Consider the following 21,356-nt stretch of genomic DNA (forward strand, 5'->3'; position numbering starts at 1 on the left):
TTTCTTTCTTTCTTCCTGTGGGCTCTGGTATCACAGTGGGATCTTTCTTTAGGCTTTGTCTCTCTCTGTACCACTTTCATTCACTGTCAGCTTCCCTCAACTGCAGTTTAATTCGTCCTCAAATAGCACCACAGTCCCACAAAGACAAACAACTGGCTAATTAACCCACATTAAAGGACATGGTACAGAACACTACATCATGCCTTCCCAGACCTCCTCTTTCTTTCCTTTATTCTTGTCTTGGTGTTCTACACGTAACGCCGAGGGACATCCTGTCACCAAGTGAATAGTGGCTGTTCATCTCTTGGTACAGCTGTGCCCTCAGTACCCTCTTTGTATGAACCATATTCTGTCAGAAACATGCCCTGCCAGTTGTTATGTACCCCCCGACTTCCCGATGTAAGAGCTAAAATATTCAGTAAACTGCAAATTCTGTCACTGAAGTTTGGTTGAGACTCAAGGTCATACCATATGCTCTAAAATGATGTGTGGTGGTAGTTTGAAGGTTGTTGTTCATCTATTTGCAGCATCATTAAATTCCTATTTAAACAGGACAGACATGACAAGTTGTTCTGTCACTTTCTTGAGTCCTTCGAAAACCAGCGCTTGCTGCCTCTAACACAAGGCAGAGATTAAAGACTCTTTTGTACCAGTTAATTTTTAAACTTCTGCCTGTGATTGTGATGGAAGTGTCACAACCTGAAATAAGTTCACACAAACTCAGTCGGTATTGCACTAGTTTATGGTGCGCCACGACAGTTCAGTGAACTGTTTCCAAAACGAATGACGCTTGCACAACCTTGCCAGACTGATTGAGACTGAAAGTCATGGGACCCCAGCAGAGAGTAAATAATGAATAGTAATAGACTGGTACGCCCTTGTGACCATCAAATTGCTGACAGTTGATGAATGCAACAACCAAAAGTGGGAGGTAGAGGGCAGAAGTAAGTTTTAAACTAAAGCTTTCCATTATAATCAAACTAAAGAAAGCTATTTAAAGTAAAATTTCAGCTGTTTTGCTTCTATTCCTATCACACTAGCTAGCTCCAGTCCAGTTTCCCAGTCTAGTCAATTTCTAATGCTGAGTCTCTTTACCAACCAGGCTGCCCTGAGGAAGGCGCTGTTCAGAGGACGTACTATAACCTCTTATATCATAGATGCAATGGTGGCTGAAGCTCTTGGCAAAACTGATAAGTGAACAGCTGTGAATGCTAACGCAGTAGCAAAACTTATAATAATTATTGTTGAAGCAGGTTTGTAGGTTTATACTGATTGTGTATGATCATTTTAATTATATAAATCTATGATCTTATAAATATCAAAGTTCCATTCAGCGCTGATTACTTAAAAGGAATATGTGTTGTTTGGAGAGGTATAGGATCTGACTTAACCATGACGTAGCCACTTTCAGAAAATTAGCATCAGTTACAGTAGAAGTTCGTTAAAAATATTTACTGCACTGATCTGAGGCAGAGACAAAAAGAACAGACCAGTAAATGTAAAAAGATGTGCATTTGGTGTCAGACATACATCAGCCAACTACTGTATCTTTACAGAATTGCTCATTTTTGATAAATGTGTCGGTCAACACCAAATTAGAGAGACATGCATGTTTTGTGCCAATTTCCCAAATACACCAGGTACCATTTGTTTTACATACAGATTGATTTCCATTTTTTCCACAACATGCTTGCTACACTACAGTGCTTACAGCAAGTATTCAGACCCCTCGACACACTTTGCACATTTTATTGTATTGTAGATTTGATTTCAAATTTCAGTACTACTCAAAACTTGAATAATACTCGGAGTTTCAGAAGTCCTCTGAGAACCTGCCCGAGAGATGACCATCTCAGCAGCACTGCATCAATCGGGCCTCTATGGTGGAGTGACTAGATGGGAATCACTTTGAGTAAAAGGTATATGACAGCTTGCTTGGAGTTTTCTAGATGGGATTTAAAGGACTCTGAGCATGAGAGAATACATTCTCAGGTCTGGTAGGACAAAATTGAACCCTTTGATTAGGACTTCAAACACAATGTCTGGCAAACACCAGTCACTGCTTGTGACCTGGCTAATACCATCTCCGCAATGGTGGTGGCAGCATCATGCTATTTGGGGGGGGGGGGGGTTCTCAGCAGCAAGGACAATGAGACTGGCCAGAATTGAGGGAAAGAAGAATGCAGCCAAATTCCAACAAGGTTGTTCAAAGAGGTTTTTCCTTTACTTGACACCTCTATATTAAGTTTGATTAACTTATCTTTATCAACTGGTTATGTACCGCAGGCTTTTAAAGTTGCAGTAATTAAACCTCTACTTAAAAAGCCTACTCTTGATCCTGACGTTTTAGCCAATTATAGACCTATATCCAACCTCCCCTTTATCTCCAAAATCCTTGAGAGGGTCGTTGCAAGCCAGTTATGTGATTACTTGCACAGGAATGGTTTGTTTGAAGACTTTCAGTCAGGTTTTAGAGTCCATCATAGCACAGAAACAGCTCTGGTTAAGGTTACCAATGATCTCCTCATAGCCTCAGACAATGGACTTGTCTCCATACTTGTCCTACTAGATCTTAGTGCCGCATTTGACACCATCGATCATAAGATTTTATTACTGAGACTAGAACATATGGTCGGCATCAAAGGAACCGCACTAAGCTGGTTTAAGTCATATCTGTCAGATAGACTCCAGTTTGTTCATGTTAACAATGACTCCTCTATCATCACAGAAGTCAGTCATGGAGTTCCACAAGGTTCTGTGCTAGGACCAATGCTCTTCAGTCTATATATGCTTCCTCTGGGAAACATTATTAGGAGGCACCAGATGAATTTCCATTGTTACGCAGATGACACCCAGCTGTACTTATCCATGAAGCCAGGTGAGACTAACCAGGTAGCCAAGCTTCAGGTGTGTCTTAAGGACATAAAAATCTGGATGACCAGTAATTTCTTACTCTTAAATTCAGACAAAACTGAAGTTATTGTAATTGGCCCAAAACACCTCAGAGATACACTATGTGATAATATACTGACTCTGAATGACATCACCTTGGCCTCCAGTGCTACAGTCAGAAACCTTGGTGTCATTTTTGACCAGGACTTGTCCTTTACTTCACATATAAAGCAAGTCTCTAGGACAGCCTTCTTCCACCTGCGCAATATTGCTAAAATCAGACCCATTCTATGTCTAAAGGATGCTGAAAAACTAGTTCATGCATTTGTTACCTCAAGACTGGACTACTGTAACTCTTTATTGTCAGGATGTCCCAAAAATTCAGTAAAAAGCCTCCAATTGATCCAGAATGCGGCAGCACGAGTACTGACAGGAACGAGGAAACGAGATCACATCTCTCCTGTGTTAGCTTCTCTGCATTGGCTCCCTGTAAAATCCAGAATCGAATTTAAAATCCTCCTCCTCACCTACAAAGCCATTAATGGTCAGGCACCATCGTACCTTGGAGAGCTTATAGTTCCCTATTTTCCCAATAGGACACTTCGCTCTCTAAATGCAGGTCAACTTGTGGTTCCCAGAGTTAGTAAGAGTAGAATGGGGGGCAGAGCCTTCAGCTATCAGGCTCCTCTCCTGTGGAACCAGCTCCCAGTGTGGGTTCGGGAGGCAGACACCCTCTCTACCTTTAAGATCAGGCTTAAAACGGTCTTGTTTAGTAAAGCTTATAGTTAGGGCTGGCTCAGGTATGTCCTGACCCATCCCTTAGCTATGCTGCTATAGAGCTAAACTGCTGGGGGATTCCCATGATTCACTGGGCGCTCTCTCCCTATTTCTGTCTCTCTCCCCCTCTCTCTCTCAATGACTTCATGCCATTAACTTTGTTTTTTTTTTTTGTTTTTTTTTTTGTTTTTTTTTTTTTTCTCTCCCGTAGTTTTGTGCTTCTCCTCTCTCTCCCTCTCTCTGTCCTCATTCTGCAGGTATCTCTGCCTCGGGAGCAGCAGGATCCAGATCCACCACTACTCATCTTTACTATTACTATTACCTGTCTTTATTATTAATAACGCCATTACCGACACAGCTGTTCCTGGTCTCTCTCTCTTCTCTCCCCTCTCCTCCCCCTCCCCCTCTTTCTATCTTCCCCTAAACCCAACCGGTCGAGGCAGACGGCCGCCCACCCTGAGCCCGGTTCTGTTGGAGGTTTCTTCCTGTTAAAAGGGAGTTTTTCCTCCCCCCTGTCGCCAAGCGCTTGCTCGTTGTGGGAACTGTTGGGTTTTTCTCTGTAACAAAGTAAGGTCTTGACCTTACCCTGTAAAGTGCCTTGAGATAATGTATATTATGATTTGGCGCTATACAAATAAAATTGAATTGAATTGAATTGAAACACTGAGAAGTCCTTGAAGAAAACCTGCTCCAGAGTGCATGCAACCTGTGATCAGGCCAACGGTTCACTTTCAGCATGACAATGACCCTAAGCATACAGGCAAGACAATGACAGATTACATTTACAACACAACAAAGTATGCAAAAAGTGAAGGGGTCTGAATGTTTTCAGAAGCCACTGTGTGTCCGTGAGCTGACGGACTCTCTAAATGTCTCTAAATGTATAACCTTTTGGGGACTGCTATTTGATTTACCTGAAAGCCCCACAGCAACTAATATCTCTTAGAGCTATACAAAGGCAACTAGACTTGGTGTAGGCAGGGGGTCCTCTGTTAAGTGGTAAAAATCTGATATCTGTGTTGACAGAACTTTCACAGGCTGGTACATACAGTAGGTTACAGTGCATGGTATAAGGAAACTAAAAGAAATGTAGCCTAAATGTAACTGTAAAATGTGTCCTTGAACAGGATTCAGTTACATGACTCCATTGCAACTCAACCAAATCACAGGTCTGTTACTGGCAGCGCGGCAGGCGGCTTTAAATTCTGTGACGGACTTCAACCGATCGATACTTTCCAGTAGGAGATGCGATCAGACTAACCTGCTGCAACTCTCCCACTCTCTCTTTCCATCAGCACAGGGAAACACTCCCAGACACTTAGTGTAAACAGATACACACACCAACACTTACTGTCATCACATACACCTGGATGCATGCAGACACACACACACACTCCCACACACACCCAAGAGAAAATTGGATGTTTGAGCCGTGCTCCAAGCAGCACTCAGTGAAAGTCAAGTGGTGACTCAGCAGACAGATAACAGAGAGGGAGACACAGCAACAGTGTAAAGGCAAGGTGGGGAAGATGGTGCATAAAAATAATGAAAGGATTACTTTGAAGTGAAGGTGTCAAAGAGTGAAGATGATAATCTAAGATGTTTATCTTTTTCATTATCATGTATCAACCCTGGAATTACCTGTCCGCCTCTTTTTGTTTCCATATAAAACCCCTTATGATGCCTGTTTTCTCTGATCCATTGCTTATCTCTGATCTCAAAACAAACACATCATCATTATTGTTTTCACTATTGCAATTCCTGTCACATCTAGTACTCAGTGATTTAAAGACTCACTCCTTCTCCTCAGTCTTCATTTCAGTTCCTCACTGTTTTTCCCTCTCTTCTTTCTGACGCTGCGTTTCACGCTCTGTTCCTCTCTCACCCTCCTTTTCTCATTATTGCCTCCGTAATAAGGTCAGAGCATTAGCCCATCATGGGGTCAGTTAAAGAAACAAACAAAAAAAAAAAAACATCAAATTCAAACTACTTATCTAACTTTTTAATTGAACAGTCATCCACCATCACAGTTTTGTCTGTATCTATAATGCAGAAAGAGAAGTGTTTAAAATTTGATTGAATTTCCCAGTATTTCCCTCCCCTGTGAGGTAATTCATTAAATGACATTTATTGTGTATTAATGGACACTAACGCCTGAGTGCTCACAGCACAACTCTGCCTTTCCCTTCTTTTCCCACATGACAACTTGGTTGGGGGTGCAATCTTTTTATACTCAAACACCCAGAATCACCCACATGTTCACACATTATTCAGCCGTCTTTGTTGCTCCAAGGGGAGCCTAATTGAAAAACTAGGCCTGTTGAGGGGGCAGTGGTAAGTGAGATTCATGAAGCGTTGGAGACATGAGGTCGTACATCATACTTTGTGAGGTGGGCGACAGAAGCTGCCATTATTGGATCAGCACTGCTTCATTAAGTCGCCACATGACACAGTCTGCTACTAACGCCTGAGGACAGGGAGAGGGAGGAGAGGAAAGAGAGATGTGAGAAGGAAAGGAAGGACAAAGGGGAGGGAAAGAGATGTGGAAGAAGAAATGGAGGGAAAGAGTCAAGTCAAAGGAAGCTGATGACAGAGTGAAGGAGGGGAGAAAACCAATATTGTTTTGGAGCGAAAGAGAGTTAGGTGGATCATTTTAAAAAAGGACAGAAAGAAAGAAAAAAAAAGATACAATGGAGCAAAACCACAATTTTTTGTTAGTTAGTGTAATTTAATGATTTTTTCCTTAGGCAGATAATCTCACGTACAGATTGAAGAGTGCGGAAAGAGTGCATTAGGGAAATGGCCTGCAGGTTCCTATTAATGCTGCTTTCATGGTCAACATTTATACAACAACTCAATCAGTGAGCCGGCAATTCCTCCAACGTCTAACGGCATCCAAATTTCAGACATTCATTTCCATCCAACCATCTGTCCATCTCATTTTCCCCGATAACTGTCGCTATTATTTTATTTGATTAGATTGTGGTATGATCACAATAAAAACTGTCAGGAACAGTATTCTCAGCCCATTAAAGTTGTTTCTTAATTTAAGAATATATATTCAAAGATTTCCCTTGTGCATAGCTCCAATGATGGATTAACATACATATATATACACACACATATATATGTATGTGATACTGCAGTTGCCTACATTGTGCCCTCACTGGTGAGTTGTAAGCCTCAACTGACAAAGAGATGGTGCTATCTGGTGGCTATACTGTGCATCACATCTTTGAACACGCAGCATGGGTTTTATTTTACTTTAGAGGACACACATGGGCTAAAGACGTGTCCTCCTTCTTCAGTCGCTGTTTTCACAAGTTTGACAATGAATGAGTGGTCCCTCCCCTTCCGTACGTAGCCAAGACGGCGTCCGTTGAGGTTGAAAACATTTTTTTTTACCATCTTGAGCGCACCATCCTGGTAGTAGTGCACTGCATGTTGCCATATTTGTTAACGTGAGTGTACATATATCCTCAAAATAGCAAGTGTGGGTATGTAAGAATACGAATTGACACAGCACTTACCCTGGCAACAAGTGCAGGTGTTTTCACTTCTTTTGGCTAATCAGGAGTCTTGAGGACTGCGTGGACATGCACAGACTCCACTTCAACCCTTGAGGTCTAATCAGCCACATTAACTGAAAACACCTGTGTCAGTGAATGGGGGGGGGGGTATACCTCAGAGTACTGACGTAATTTGCTTCTTAAAAAACAGCATCTAAATGCCGATGCAATATATCGGCATATGTCTCTCAAAGAAACGATGCATTTATCTCCGTCTCAATTAAAATGTTTGCTCCTAATTAGAGGCTTCAGTGGGCAGGTCACATTGATGCATCATGTGTAGAATACATGAGAAGGCTGTGGTACCTTTGACAAAAGAGATGGATGCTTTTTGAGCTGTTTGAGCCTTTGAACACAGTAAATAAGTGTGTTGACTGAGTGAAGGCCACTAGGTGCAGCTGATAAGGGCCTTACATGCAGCTATAAGTTCCAGAAGGCAGGAGTAGACCTTGAGTTAATACTGTTCTGTCAGACTTAAGAATTAACCCTCAATCTCAAATATAAATTTTGCTAAATGGTTTCAAAATTATTTTAGTCATATTGTATCATATTCATCCATTTGTTGTGGTTGTTAGGTTTACTTTTTGTTGCTATTGGTTTGTAGGGTTAACTGTAGAAATGGGCCTCAGTTTGACAACTCCTGATGGTAATTTTATTTCCTTAGTATCTGTTTTTTATTTGTAATGCATTCACTTAAGAAAAAAAAATGCTCTGGTTTTCAGAGTTGTTCAGAAAAACAGAGGATGTTTTTTTTTCTTGTACAGAAAACTTTTCTCAGAATCCTGAGATAACAATCTTGTTAATTCAGAAAAACAGCAGTTTTTTTTTCAATGCATTCAGTCAATGCATTATGCCTCCGTACTTTATCTTTTTGTGTCTTAAACAAGTATTACAGCAAAAGTATACACATCATTGCATCAGTAATGTATTGCATCAGTATTGCATCATCCTGTCAATACTTCTGCATTTTTACTGATGTAGGATTCTAAAAACAGGAATTTTCCTTGAAATGGACACTACACTGGTGTATTGGTACTCTCACTTAAGTAAAGGACTTCTTCCATTGCTGGCTGCTCGCTTTATGTTTATATTTAATGTAAAGACATACAAGTGGCATTCACCTTTTCATCTGCAAGTGTATTTCCTAAAATGCTGAACTGTTCCTTTAATTGTACATACAGCTACAATTCCTGCATAAATGAAATAATGCATCTTAAGGAAATTCTTCTTTACTTCAGTTCATTTGTAAATTTTTATTATGTTTTTTATTCATAACAGCAAGAATCAATATAGCAATACAGGCCACGTGAAAAAATGTGTCAGGAACCTACTTCTTACTTCTTATCCATCAAAGTCGGTACACCACAGGTTCTATTAATTACATTCATGACTTTAATTATTACATGATGTTGTAGTTAATAAAACCACGGCAAACTCCTTCATACCAGGTTCAGAGGGTACCATTTTCATTTTCCTCTGTGTCATTTCTGGTTTCTTCACACGCATTTCATTGTGATGAGATTATATTTTATGGCTTAAGACATTGGCAATCAGTGGTTTTCTCTACGGGTGGCCGGCATGCAAACATGACACATCCTTTCAGGGGGCCTGGAACAGTAAAACAAGCAGAAACAAACTGCAGCAGAAGACAGAATACATCATATTAGCACTACAAGCAGAGAAAACAAACAACAAACGAAAAAAAGTTCAGTTTACATTATATCATAAATGTAAGCATGCGTGCTTGTAGAAGATGAGAGATGACAAAGATGATCAGGACAAAATTTCAAACTAACAAGTTTATGACCAAACCACTAAGAAATATTTCAATCTGAAATTATTCTTAAATTCTGCCTGATGTTGAACTACATTCCTGTTTGGTCAGTTTCATCTACTAGAAGCACAGCTTACATTAACATAAAGAACATACTTATAACTATGGTGTCTGTGTTGCATGTATTTTGACTCTCCAAGTGGTGAAACTTTAGTGAGTATATTCTCAGGAATCTTTTTTTTTTTTTTTTTAAATAAACCACTATTCTATTTTTGTATTTTTATATATATTTTATTCCATTACATTGATAGAATATTGTATACTGTAAATACATCTTTCTGTGTAACATGTTTTCTTATTCAGTATTACTGTGTCATGATTTTTTTTAAACGGTATATGTATTTCCTTTAACATGCATTCCTCTCTGAGTAAAGTAAAGAGACAGGACGTGTTGTGATTGGTTGGGCCTGGGAGGGCGTGGCCATGACACACAGACCTGTCAGTATAGGCAGGTTAGGGGACCAGACAAACCCAGTCAGGCCCTTACACTGGAGGGTAGTGGACACCTCCTCCGGAAGGTTACCTGGCAAACTACAAGCTGCTGACAAAAAAGAAGAGCAACACTTGGCCTTTTCTGAAACGGGTAGGAGAGTGAGAACTCAGTGCCCTTTTGATGCAAGCAATTTTGTTCAGCCTTTCATAAGATTTTTTTTGTTATCCTAGCAAAATTCCTTGTCATTATAGACATTATTTTTTTATTCAAAATAAGATCTCAATATACATGATTCTCTCTTTTTTGACTATGTACAGAAGTGCAAAAAAGTCAACCTTTGTCACCTTTATCGCCTCAAGATTCACCACCCCACCCTTGTTGTTTGCAGTTGGCTGAGGAAGAGATGAGTGTGCAGACTCAGTTCCCTACTCACCACGTTCACCTGACCCCGCCAGCAACGCCCCTGAAAAAGTGATCAAATATGCAGCTTGTTTTCCAACATGGCCCAATTTCCAGGGAGAGTAAAAATATTAAAACAATAGTTACTATTTGAAATGGATACAGTAGAAAATAACATCTTTACTCTAAACATCTAAGAACTAGATTTTTATAATAGTATTTTTTTTCTTATATGACTAGTTACAAACCTTACAATCATTAAAATATTACTCGGTTATCGGCGACAGTTGCCACAGTGACAACTCAGCCTCTCTGTTCTATTATTTCATCACTGTTAGATACTCATATAAAACATCTTTGTTCAAAGAACACAAAAAGACTAGAGAAATGAACAATATGCATACAGTTCAACAATATGCATAACGTAGAAAATATTGAGTTTACAATCATAATCATACTAAAATCAACATTACATGGAATTTCAGGAAACTGTGCATGAGGAACACACAAACACACACTTTTACCTTATATTCATTATAAGAAAGATAAATATAATAAGCAAAACTAAAAATCAGAACTAATATCAAAATATCATCCAAACAAAAATAAGGTAAAACACTCCTCATCTAAAGAAAAACTACAAGAAAGTTAAGAAAACACTGACAAAAAAAAGTGACAATTACATAGTGCTCTGTGTGTGTGTTAATTAATATGGCGTGGATTAGGCATCTGGATGGTTCAAAATGGCATGTTGCATTGTGCTGACCCGATGGTACATTCTAAGGCTTTGGATGAGTAATACAATCGTTTATATTCTTGCCACTTTCCCTGTACTATCCACCAATTAAATATGCCTGAAGAACACCCAGAACACAACAAAAACAAAGAGTTCTAGAGATCTACTCTAAACACCCGATCCTTCATTGGGCTCGCCCCACTAGTCTACCCACAATATCTAGTAACAGTGACACAAAAAGACTTTGGCTGACTATCTGAAAACAGTTCTCAGGTAGACGTATTTAACAAATATTCTTAAATATGTCAGACTATATATACACTACATTAAATCTACTTTTACAACCTGCCTTAAAATATGCATAACCATACAAATGAAAAACAAATCAGGTCATACAAATCACATATCCATCTCCAGTTGCACTATAGATTTTGACTTCTGTATCACAGCAGTTTGGATACCAACTAACCGCCCTGTTGTTTCAAAGCTATTCATCGTTACCTCTTCATCATTGGGAGAGTCTTTGGTCTCTCACGCAGGCCAAGACCCCACAAGCAACTCATCTAAGTTTTAGAGTCAATTGACTGTGTCAGCACAGATCCAGCCGTTTCCTGTCTAAACAACTGACATCAACAATAAGGTCTAAGAAAAAAAAAATTGATTCATTCAGTAGAAGATTTGAGTAAAGCAAACAATCCGGGGAAGGTAATCTAATCTGCAATGGTGCTAGTTGGAATCACAGGTAATGACAGGTCACGACATTGGACTCTACATGCTGTCCGAGAGAGAAAATAGAGACGTATTAAAGGGAAGTGTTGAGTTTAATACTTTGTAACACTGCTTGAATACCATTCATGTATTTTGAGATGTATGGCACTTTACAGGGATGCCTGCAAGGTTAAAGACATGTGCTTAAGAGATAGAAAGGTAGGCTACAAAGGTTTGAAAGACACCTCACAGACATTCAGTTGCTATTTTGCCTCTGAGTGCACTCATGTAATTTCCCTTATCACTGGTTTAACAAAATAAAATCATAAAGAAAAATCATTGTGCATGCATATGTGATTCAGTCAGATTATTTGTTTCTTTTACCTCAACTGAAATACAAGGTGCGCCTTTGTGTAAACAAATGAACACATTTAGGTCAAAGACCAACAATCAATGAACAAACAAACAACATAAGTCATGATTCTTGGTCAATGGACGTACCAATCCAGCAGTCGATTTCTTTTAACGACTGCTCCACACATTAACCTCATTTTAACATTCAAAGTGTGTCCGGTGAATAAAGGTAAGTTGCCTCTACAGAACGAAAGGCAGTCTGTAATGCAAATGATGTTCTTTTCTGTTGTTGTGTAATAGTGTGCATGAAGTACACATGAAAACAATCCTAACAAACTGTGCCTCCTAAGTTAACATGCAGATTTATTCCAAACCAGTTTAGTTTAGATTTGGTTCTCCGTTTTGCTCTTGATGTTACAGGCATGAAGGTTGACCACTAATCTTGGACTCGACACCGGCACGCTCCAATTCCATCTGGAAAGAAGTTCACAAGACGCAGCCAATTACAAGTGAATCACAAGGACTTATTGTCTTGAAATCTGACCCCTTATTTCACAACACAGACAAGAGCTTCAACCCTGTCCCCAGACAAAAACATCAATACTGGAAAATTCTGCAAAAACAGACATGACAGTCAGTGACAACATTCTTCTATGTCTACAAGCAGTGTTTATAAAATTCTTGCCTTCTAAAATACGGCCTATGCTATGGTATGGTTAATGTTGCCATGATGGGTTAGGCAATGGAAACACTGGTTATGATTAAGGAAAGATTGTGGTTACAGTTAATAAAAAGGCAAACAAAAGGTTAATCGCAGGTCTGGGCACAAACTCAGGGCTCATTACTTCCTGTGCTGGCTCTGAATGTTGCCATTAATACACATAAATAAATGATTAGTGCTGAAATTCCTTGGAATACTTGGACTGAATTTGAACAGTTTATGAGGCATTTACTCCTGTACTATCAGTGGCTATAATCAACTCCTTATCGATTTAGCACAAGACTCTAACTGAACATAAAGCAAAACCACATCTGGAGGGGATCTCAGATACATGGAGGTCTGATTCACTACCGATGGTGCATGACCACAAAAATTTCTGCAGTGTCCAAGTTACATTTAGCAAACAGGAAATAAATGGATGTCCAGTGGCTTTGGGATCATGTTTCTTGTGTGAATGCTGAGTTCAACCCTCTTGCTCAAGGGAATAGTTTGATATTTTGGGAAATATTTTAGAGTATTTGATATTCCTGGGGTCTTGTACTTGCTGTGAGGTTTTTACAGTTTGGTTTTTGTATGGATTAGACAAAAAAGATGTGATGTGTTAATGAGTGAGCTGTAAAGGTGCTGGTAGGCAGATTTGGAGAGAGCCAGGTCAAGACTTTCCCTCTAGTCTTTATGTGACACAAAGCTAACCAGGTACTGGCTGCAGCTTCATATTTACCTATCGTGGTGTCAGTCTTGGCTTCCAACTCTCAACAAGAAAATGAATGAGCGTATTTATCAAAATGCCAAAAAAATGGTGACTGCCTATACAAACAACTTTGTCAGCTGCAAAGCATGCAGTTGTTGGAACTCCTTCATGTAACAGTTTCATCGCTGTTTGGGAGAAAAGTAACCGTAACAGTACTGGTCCAAATGCAGTGTGTGAGATGTTGAAAAGAGGTGCAGTACATACTGTTCTGATTGAGACTCCTACATCTGGGTCACATACTTGTGACTAGTCAGATGGTCTGCAGATATTATTGGAATCTGATTGAGAGGGGGAAAAGAGAGAAAGAAAAGGCAGAGAGCAATAAACAGAGGGACAGAAGGAGGGAGACAGAGACATCAGTTGAAATGAGGACAAACATCACTTCAACCTAAATTGATGATAAAGATAAGCACAGTAATTATCTAAATAATTACAGTATCGGGTGCTCTGAATAGTTTGCAAAGATCAGAGATGAGCCTCGTGCATTCATGCATTTTTCATTAAGAGGCACATTGAAATAAAAAAATGAATTAATTGAACTAACAGACGCTGGAAAAGTCAGAGCTGATACCAGAAGTAAAAGAGAGTGAGAGGAGACAGGAGAGGAGCAAACCTGATTGGCTGTTGCGGTTGCAAAGGGAACACTTGTGGCAGATGTGGTGGCTGCAGACACAGTGGCTGGAGTAGCACCGTGCATCATGGGTACTTGGAGGGAAAGATCACACAGGCAGTTGAACCAGAGCAGATTTAGAGTTTTTTTTTATGTTAACACTTCATTTTTATGTCTGTCTCGAGAATGCTGATAAACATGAGAAAATGTGTCGATTTAAATTCAAAGTTTAAATTTTCAGTGATTTTTCTAACAACAAAAATTTGAGGGATAGCGACAGGAAGGAACATCAGGGAAATTCTCTAGAAAAGGTAGCTAATTGACAAATTGAAGAGCTAAATATAAATTCAGACGGCAGTATCTTTTTTTACTGTCTTTTTTGGCCGCTTTTACTGAACAACTGAATACAAGTTAACTGGCTGTTTTTTACCTCCATGAAGAAATATTGCAATAACACTCCAATTAAAAAATATAACAAGAATGAAACTTAAAACAACTACCACTACTTCTACCACTACTTCCACTACCAATAATAACTCCTCATGTTTATATGGCACATGTAGCCAGACAGTATAATGAGGTGCTCTAGAGGTTGGAGACCATAGGATGGAAGTATAATGAAGCAGGGGCCGTGGGGGGGAGGGGGGAGGGGGTTGAACTGCAACAAGCATTAGGTGACAGAGAAGTTCATTCCATACCACAAAGATGTATTGCACAATATAATAAAACACATTGCTCCCAATTGAAATTACACAATTAAGTTCAAAATTTGCAATTCATGTTTTATCAGTCATCCTGTTAATTGCACTGAAAAGAGATTACATGTGCCATTTTGGGTTAATGTCAAAGTCTGAATTCACAAAATGGAGAATGTGCTCGCATTATGTGGTGAGTTGAATGAAACGTGAGTGGCTCAGAGATAATCAGTAAGGAAAGCTGGCACCTACCAACACTTGTTGCAGGTGTCATGCACAATATCGAGCCTGCCCATCATGCATTGCAACAGGGAGTGGAGTGAATAGGGAGGAGAAGAAATCAAGAAAATTCATTACAAGTGTTATAAAGTCAAACAATATTGGATTAAAACAGTGCTCTGATTATGTTAACCCGTTGGCCCTAATGCAATAGTTGAAAATGTAACAAAATTGATTACTGATAATTACACAAATCAATCATTGCTTTATACACATCACAGTTGCTGCAACCACACATACAGCACAGCAAATGAAGCATATGCATGAAAGCTCTGAGTGGTGAGAGTCGTGGTAGTCTGCCTGTCCAGTCCCAGTTTACTGTTTGACTGCTCTATTAAATAGAAGGGCAAATTAAACACTACCAGTGGTCCCATTTTCCTGTCAGCAGCATAGCAGCTGTTTGCACAGTGGTAGTTCTGAATGACCTGCTTTCAAAATCCTCAAAGTGTGTTGCAGTGACCTGACAGTCCAATAGCGTGGGACATATGAGGATCTGAGTATCCGAATCTCTCACAGACAGGAATCGATGGCAGGCTATTCTTAGGCTGTCAGATGAGAATATGGGACACAGTGTAAGATGACTACGCAGTGGCCAGAGAAGAGTAGTTCAAATAAACTGCGAGTGTGTGTGTGTGTGTCTGTGTGTGTGTGTGTGTGTGTGTGTAGTGCACATGCTGTATATTAAGGCCATGATTTTCACTTGGAACGGAGGGGAAACATGTCCTCTCATTATTTCAAAATCCCTGTTTTGTTCCTCCACTTTGCAGCTATTATAAATAATAAAAAGCAATAAAAACTCTCTCTCTCTCTAAATTGTGTCATCTCACTGTTCAGCTGTCAAAGTCCAGATAAAGGAAAAGAAAAGTTGATGAAAATGTTGATCAATCATCTGGTTCACCTTGTTATTCTGTGCTCACAATAATACGACCCACAAAGCTATGGTTCCCTGGGTTTGGTCTGTCAGGATGACCTGACTGCCAGGGCTGGATACAACCTGGCAGGAAGCTCTGCAGACATTTGTCATGGCCAAAAAAACATGATGCAACCCCCTGCTAACAATTTCTAATTTTCAGTTGATTATGTGAAATAATAACATTTTCCAAAAAAGAAGCCAAAATATAATCAATCAAAAATAAGGCAATAAAAGATAGTAGAAATTATGTATAGTTAAAGATGTGATGACATTATTGTTTTAAGGTCTGTATCAATTTGTTCTTTTCAATAATCCATTAATAATATTAATATTAACGGAATATAGACTACTTTTACCATGGCAGGAACACAGACCCATTTTATCACAATGTGTGAAACAAAGTTGTTATACTAAATATATCTGAAGAAAATAGCAGTAACAGTGTCTTTAAAAAAAGCAACAACCCTGACACCCATGCTGTACACACATGTTCAATGAGGTCCATGCAAGTATTTCCATCCTGTCACCAACAATGAACTCACACAATCATCCAGCCATTCACAGCTGATGCCAAAACATAATCAGTGTGAGATTACTGCCATCATGGGTTAAAGAAAGCTCAGGCCTTACCTGATGGTATGAAGGCAGCCTGCTGTTGAAACTGCATGTTGGCCAGGGCCTGTTGGTACTGGAATACGCCAGCATTGAACATTGTGGTGGCACCATTGGCTTTTTCAAGTGCAGGTCTCTTTGGTAAAGGAGGCAAGACGGGAGGGAGCCCCTGATGAGGGGACAATACCAAAATAAAGGAATGGGAAGTGAGGGAAATAAAAGGATGATAGCAGTGACATTCAGGACAGAGAGAAGAAAGAATTTTCGTTAGAAGATAAAGTTGCCCTTCCAAACAGCTATTACAAACACTGGCAAGCAAGCAGTGGACTACACTACCTCTGTCAGAGCAAGACAGGACAGTGGTGCTAGCTGACAAACTGTGACATCTATCTTGCTAGTGACAACAAAACACAATCCTCAGCACAATGTCATCAACCTCATAATATGATTTTAAATACTGTACAATATAAAATCATTTTGCTGGCTAAGGCATAACTTCATCTTTCTGTAAACAGAACTATAATGACAGCTTTAATACAAGTTATAGTATTGATTGTTGGACCATCAACAGAAATGATGTAGTTAGGGAAAGCTGCACTGCCAACTCCATGATAATAGTTTACTATAAGCCATGTTAAGACTGTCAGGACACCTCTTCAACAATTATACATGCATTATGGGAAGTGACAGAATCATGCAAAGACTACCATACCTTATCAGACACTAAAATACTAGATTTTCATGCCACCAATTAATTGCTATTGATTTTCACTTAAGGTGATGAACTGATCATTGACTGGGAGAATTGTAGAGGGTTTGCTTTTCAAGTCCTTTTCTTTTTGTTCACTGATCTTTTAAATTCGTATTTAAAATTATCAGTTTTTTTATGTTACACAACTAATGGCTGCAATCAGTTCATCACCCTGCAGTGTCTCCTCAGTTCAGACCATTAAGTATCTACTGTATTTTAGAACTACAAAAGCACATCTACTAAATCACAGCTACATGCCAAGCTAAAAGGTGAAAGGTCAAAGTACCAGGTCAAAAGTTGCGTCGAGGGGTCGCTTCAGTGATTTGACAGCCGACTGAGTCTTAATTAGCAGGCAGCGAGCACATGATGGCAATGGGCCAATGGGGTTCAAGCGCATTAACATAAACCAGCAAGCGGAGGTGCATCATGGGGGCAGCAGTGCAGTGTGGGTTGGTGAGAAAAAACAAACAAAAAAACAAACAAACAAACAAATAAAAAAACCAATCATTGAAATGCAATATACAACAATAACAAGACTAGGGCATGCACATTAATGGCTGTAGGGTTACTGAAAAGAATTATGGCCCTTGACATAATTTATAGTCAGAAGAAAATTCTGTTTGAGAAGCTATTGTACAACTTTGAGTGCAATGGTTTCCTGGTCCAGAAAGGCGGATTAACCAGATTTGTTCAAATCAAATATAAGGAAATTCTGGTTGGGAATAGACTCATCATGTAATATAAACATGACCCCTTCTCCAGACATATACTTGTATATATGGTATACTTGCTGTGCTCTCTCTGCTGTGACTGGACAAACTGGTTCTGCCTTGGCACACCTTTATATTATTATACAATGTCCATAAGTTAGAAGTACGACTAACTTTTGTTAAATTGGAGATTGATGTAATCATCCCTTACCAACATAAAGACTGCCTGCTCAAATATAAAGCTGGTGTATTTAAAAGCTGCTTTCAAATACACCGGAAAACATCGTGCTTTGGCTGTGGCCTGAACTATTGTTCACATTCCACAGTGCAGCACTTTCTTTTATATATCAGCTAAAAACAGAACTTTTTACATTGTATGATTTCTACAATTTTATATCTCTTATTATACACTATTTTATTTTACTTATCGTATCGCATTTATCGGGCTTTACCTTTTGCCAAACAATTTCATTGATGTGTTTCATATCCTTTGTGTAAACACTTTGTCACTATGCTAAAAAAAAAGTGCTATACAAATAGGAGAGTGGTTAAAAGAGGCAGATTAAGAATCAGTGAGGTATTTGAGATTGATCGTGTCAGCTTTGACTTGAATCAAATCCATTTATGTGTTTTAAATACACTACAAAAAAAATTTATTTCACTATTTATGTATGCTTGTAAAGTTAAAAGAAGCTAATGAAGATAATTTAATACAAATCTGTGGCCACCCTGTAAAATGAGCTTTTCCACCACTAATTGTCATTTTAAATACCATTCAAGCTAATTAAGACTAAAAGAATTAACATCATAAAGAGGAGAGAGGTTAAAGAGTACAGATAATATTGTTCAAATGTGGATAGGCCTGATCATACTATGACTAATTTGACTTTATGGAATAATTTAAAGGTGAAGGGTTAACTGAAATCAAGCTTACCCTCCTTTCTGGATTACTTGCAGCATAATGCCATCTAGTATACTTGGCTCAGCAAAACCTTGTTGTGTCCTTTTATAAAAAATTATCACTGCATTGCGGAAACAGGATCGTAATGAACAGTAGTGAACAATTTAACATACCTACTGACCTTGAACAGCAGCAAAGTACAGTGTACAACTAACAAAGCAGCAAAACAAGGAGGAGCAGGAGGAAGGGAGCAGTAGGCTCAGTCACGTACTAGCATGATCACTACAACCTTCTGCTAATAAAGCACACATTGACTCGGTATCTTCTTATTGCGTGTCGAGTCAGAGCTGAAGAGAGCAGGAACAGTGGAGACTGGAATGTGTGCTCTAGGAGCTTGAGTAACAGCACAGGGTAGAAGATGACTGAAACGGTGTTTGTAGTAAACTGTGTCTACTCAAAACCCAGGTAGAATTACCCAGGTCATGTTTATCCGGCCCACGTAAACTTTAGAGGAGCTTAATGATTTGTTTTAGGTCATCACATAAAATCAAGATTGGCTCATCCTTGATTTTTGCAATAACTATCCTAGGATACATTTACTTTGTTTTCACTGACAGTAATTCTTTGGCTGCACAGGTCTGAGGATGTCATGACACTTTAGATGTTCCTTTGCTCGGGTCTTTCTTGGTGGACAGATACCTACCATGGCTGCAGCAGCCGCAGCCTGGTTGACCTGGTGTTGGGCTGCTTTGATCTTGGCCTGCAGGTGAGCTGGAGGGTGAAAGTACTTGCACTTCTCCCTCGAGCAGCGACCCTTAATGTAGTCCATACACACAGTGACTGTGTTGTCGTTGGTGTCAATCATAGTGCTATCTGCAGGATGGGCAAAGCGACAGTCGTTCTCCCCACGTGTACAGTTACCCCGCTGGTATTCCCGACATACCTGGGGCAGAGACACATATTTTACATGACATTACAAATTTAATTATAAACCTAAGATACAGACGCTTGTCTGCACACAAACACCAGACCCACACACACATTATGAACTTACTGTTCACTTTGTTTCACATTTGATGAAGTAATCAATCTGTGCAGTCATTTCAGAACTTGACAATCACTTTACCAGAGAGAGCTAACTAATCTTAATGACAGGTTTGCCCATTACTGTTGATTGATAAGCGGAACAGACCGTAACCAGTGTTTACAGACTCATCAATCACAAAAACGTTATCCATTATTCAAATGAGCGTTGCTGATGCTCTTTCTTATAAAAAACAGAAGGGGGCAGCACCTGCGTGAACAGTTGGGAAAGTGATTACCTCAGCCTGAATGCAGGAGCTCTATGGGGCTCCTGGGAAATATGAGGCTGGTTACCCTCAAGGGAGGCTGTAGCTGACGTAATCAACAGCCCACACAAAATAACTCTCCCTCTCCTACACACACACACGCACGCACACACACACACATAAGATGGGTGCACATACAATTCATGAGGCAGTATTTTTTTTAGAGAATTAAATTTTGACACTTAAGAGCTGTGCAATAACTTAAGATCTCCGTTTGAGTACAATCAGCCACCGCTGACTCTGCCCTACGCTACACCCAATGAAATCTAATTTCATGGTATGCTGTATCGATCTGTTAGTTGTTGTGATAGAAAAAAAAAAAAAAAAAACATTTACCAAATGTCTGTTTACCAGTCTCACTGTCTGCATGCATAAAGGATTTGATTTGTGGTGGACCGGCTGCCAGACAAAAGGCCACCAGAGCAGTTGTCTACAAACTAGCCCTCCTCTGTCTCCTGTCATGACAGCTCATCATCCACCATCACTGATCTGCGTGAGCGACAGGGTAGGATTCTCTCTCTGTCCGTCTCTTCTCTCTCTTATGCACCTCTCTCATGCACTCACACATTCACATACAAATGTGCACCTACACACGCACACTCACGCACATTAATTCTCCACCACTGCTACGATCACCACTGTTGCTACTGGTCTTATTAAAAAAAAAAAAAAAAGACTGCCTTGTTGTCAGGCAGATGTTGGAGAGGCGAGTGAGGGAGGGAGTGAGGGAGGGAGGGAGGGAGGGAGGGAGGAAACAAGGGAGAGAAAGGAGAATGTAAGAGTGGTTGATGAATAAAGAGTAAAGGAGAGAGAGATGGGGATCAAGGAGACAGAGTGAGAGTCTTTGGGGATCAAGTGAGTGTGGTTGGCATAGAAAAGAAATTAGTGAAGAAAGGTAAGACTAAATGTTCTCTGAACCAGGTGTCTTTCTCTGAACACCGGCTAATCATGCATTAGAGAGAGTTAACCCAGTGAAAGTTCTGAGTTGGACAAACAAATAAATGGCCTCTTAATCATATTTCTGTGCCCATGGTAACTGTCCATCTGGACCATTTACATCACCATGGTTGCAGGTAAGCACCATATGATTTTATGCACGCTGAAATGCGGCAGTATGGCTCCATACAAGATAGAGACAGAGAGACCACTGGAAAATATTTCTCAGGAAAACAGTCTGGAGGATTGTCTTCTAAAATAGGAATTTCTCTCAGCCTCAAGGAAACGGTCTGTAACATATCTTCTGACTGCTATGTGTGTCAGTCCACAGAATTCCAGCTATGTTTATTTTGAACTACACACTAGAAACTAAAATATGGCTGGCCCTTTTCTCTAAGATATTTTTAGCAAACCTAGTTCGTGATA

General features: G+C 39.6%; 1 protein-coding gene across 8 annotated transcripts in view; it reads right to left on the reverse strand.

Moving 5' to 3' along the window:
- Positions 1-8,476: 8,476 nt before the first annotated feature.
- Positions 8,477-21,356, reverse strand: part of LOC139631664 (muscleblind-like protein 1) — a 64,759-nt gene continuing 51,879 nt past the window's right edge. For 2 of the 8 annotated variants that reach the window (XM_071496041.1, XM_071496039.1), the window contains exons 5-11: positions 19,349-19,588; positions 17,321-17,374; positions 16,302-16,452; positions 14,732-14,767; positions 13,788-13,879; positions 13,379-13,452; positions 8,477-12,176 (exon numbers count right to left, since the gene is read on the reverse strand). In XM_071496041.1, the coding sequence (XP_071352142.1) occupies positions 13,396-13,452; positions 13,788-13,879; positions 14,732-14,767; positions 16,302-16,452; positions 17,321-17,374; positions 19,349-19,588 (630 nt within the window). In that variant the 3' untranslated portion in view covers positions 8,477-12,176; positions 13,379-13,395. The remainder of the gene's footprint in view (positions 12,177-13,378; positions 13,453-13,787; positions 13,880-14,731; positions 14,768-16,301; positions 16,453-17,320; positions 17,375-19,348; positions 19,589-21,356) is intronic. The other 6 variants (XM_071496042.1, XM_071496045.1, XM_071496044.1 and 3 more) reach the window with 6 other exon arrangements.

The sequence above is a fragment of the Trachinotus anak genome, unplaced genomic scaffold, assembly GCF_046630095.1.
Source record: "Trachinotus anak isolate AG129_WGS33_773 ecotype Australia unplaced genomic scaffold, CSIRO_AGI_Tana_v1 ptg000014l, whole genome shotgun sequence".
Lineage (NCBI taxonomy): Eukaryota > Metazoa > Chordata > Actinopteri > Carangiformes > Carangidae > Trachinotus > Trachinotus anak.